Source organism: Penaeus vannamei, chromosome 17 (genome assembly GCF_042767895.1).
Source record: "Penaeus vannamei isolate JL-2024 chromosome 17, ASM4276789v1, whole genome shotgun sequence".
NCBI classification, from domain to species: domain Eukaryota; kingdom Metazoa; phylum Arthropoda; class Malacostraca; order Decapoda; family Penaeidae; genus Penaeus; species Penaeus vannamei.
The window spans coordinates 36,884,850-36,887,349 of NC_091565.1; the positions used below are offsets into that span (position 1 = coordinate 36,884,850).

The 2,500-nt window shown below is 49.0% G+C and overlaps 1 protein-coding gene across 2 annotated transcripts in view; it reads left to right on the forward strand.

The window, feature by feature from the left end:
• The window catches only part of LOC113803919 (sodium- and chloride-dependent transporter XTRP3), a 193,332-nt gene that overhangs the window by 79,961 nt on the left and 110,871 nt on the right, over positions 1-2,500 (forward strand). For both annotated transcript variants that reach the window (XM_070132282.1, XM_070132283.1), the window contains one exon: positions 347-572. In XM_070132282.1, coding sequence (XP_069988383.1) covers positions 347-572 — 226 coding nt within the window. The remainder of the gene's footprint in view (positions 1-346; positions 573-2,500) is intronic.

The window sequence follows — 2,500 nt, forward strand, 5'->3', positions numbered from 1 at the left end:
TTTTGCACGCATATTTAACCCGTTCGAAGCTAAAACTATATCTTTTCAGAAATTGCTAATTTCAGCGACGAGATTCGAGGAACAGTACAACAGCAGATACAAGTTTATACACCGTATCCTCCTTTAACCCCTTACACCCACGCCTCTTCTCACGCCCACACGAGGCCCCAAAGTACCAAACTGACACCCCACGCCCATTCCTCTCACTCCCAACCCCTAACACTCCCCCACCCCCAACCCCCAACCTCAACCCCCGCCTTCTCGCCTCCATCCCTCCCTCTCAGCTCAGCGTCCCCTCGCCCCCCTCTCCTCGCACGATTTGAGAACGTCTTCCATCTTCTCTTAGGCCATTCAGAGTCCCACCCGTTCAGAGAAGGAGGAGCTGGGCGCCCTCTCCTCGCCCCCGCCCGGAGACGCCGTCCCCACCGCCACGGGGAAGCCTGGCGAAGGTGCCGAGGACGACCGCGAGTCCTGGGACAGCAAGTGGCAGTACCTCCTGGCGGTGATCGGGTACGCCGTCGGCCTCGGGTCCGTGTGGCGCTTCCCTTACCTGTGCCAGAAGAACGGCGGCGGTGAGTACTCGATGGGGACGGGGGAGGGGGGAGGGGGAGGGGGGTTGGAGCTGTGTGGGGCAGGGACACGCAGATATATATATATATATATATAAATATATATATATATATATATATATATATATATATATATATATATATATATATATATATATTTAAAGACTGATAAATAGGTCGGAGCGTTTGTTATATAAGTACAGTAATTAACTAGATAAACACATACTTAGATATATCTAAGTATGTGCATCTATACATATATCTGCGTACGTGTGCGTTTAATCCGACAAGCAGGTAAGTCAGAGAGGCGAGTAGAAATGTCTGTACTTATCTGCATTCGCCCATTGTGGTCATCTTCATATTGTCAAGTTTTATTGTTCAAGAATATATATATATATATATATATATATATATATATATATATATATATATATATATATATATATATATATATATATATATGTATGTATGTATGTATGTATGTATGTATGTATTTATGTATGTATATATATGTATAGGTATGCATACAATATATTCTTTATATATAAGAGTTATATGTATTCGGCACATGTGTGTATCGAGCGCGTGAATAGACATTGCTGACGCGGCCGATTCAGCGAAGATTGTGAACCGGCCTTCGTATGGTTCGCAGCCGAGGCAAAAAAAATATAAGAGCAAAATCGATAGAGAAAAAAAAACTTAAATCCTCCTTTTATCCATTGACGCTCCTTCGCTCTTTCTTTTCTTTACGACTCTCCATCTCTCTTTCTCTCTTTTTTCTGGTCTTCCTCTTCTGTCTCTCACTTCCTCTGTTTGTCTCTGTCTTTGTTTGTCTGTCTGTCTCTCTTTGTCTTTCTCTCTCTGTCTGCCTCTCAGACTCTCTTCCTCCACCCCTCTTTCTCTCTCTCTCTCTCTCTCTCTCTCTCTCTCTCTCTCTCTCTCTCTCTCTCTCTCTCTCTCTCTCTCTCTCTCTCTCTCTCTCTCCTCTCTCTCTCTCTCTCTCTCTCCCTCTATCTATCTATCTATCTTTATCTCCCTCCCTCCTCCCCTCTCTCTCTTTCCCCCCCTTCTCTCCCCCTCCATCTCTCACCCCCTCCTCCATCCCGCCCCCCCACCGTCTCTCTTACCCTCTCTCTCTTCCTCTTTATCCTTTTTTATCTCTCTGTATCCCACACATATTCGCACTCATCGACAAGTATTGGAAGTCGCCATTCACGTGCTGTTCCCGGTCTCTTTGTCACTGTGGAGCAACCTCGCTTTTGTAGCCTCCCTTGCTCCCCCTCCTCCCCCTCCTCCCCCTCCTCCCTCTCCTCCCCATCTTTTTTTTTCCTTTATTTCTTCTTCTGCTTGGTGTTCGTCTTTTTTATTTCTCTTTGTTTTTTCTTCTCCACTTCTTCTTCCTCTCCTCCTTCTTCTTCCTCCTACTTCTCTTCTTCTTCTTCCTACTCCAACTCCTCTTCTTCTTCTTCCTCCTCCTACTCCTCTTCTTCTTCCTCCTCCTACTGTACCTCCACCTCCCCCTATCCCCCCTCCTCCTCCCCCTTTTCCCTTTTTCTCCCTCCCCCCAACACCGCCTCCTCCTGCTCCTCCCTCCTTCCCTCCTCCTCATTCTTCTCCTCCTCCCCTCCTTCCCTCCTCCTCTTCTGGTTCCTCTTCCTCTCTTTTCCTCCTCCCCTCCTCCTCCTCCTCCTCCTCCTCCCCCCCTCTCCTCGTCCTCCTCCTCCTCCCCCCTCCTCCTCCTCCTCCTCCCTCCCTCTCCTCCCCCCTCCTCTTCCACCCTCTCCTCCTCCTCCTCCCTCCTCCTCCTCTCCTCCCCCCCATCCTCCTCCTCTTCCTCCTCCTGCGCCCCCTCCTCCTCCTCCTCCTCCTCCTCCTCCTCCTCCTCCACCTCACCCCTCCTCCTCTTCCTCCCTCTCCTCGTCGTCGTCCTC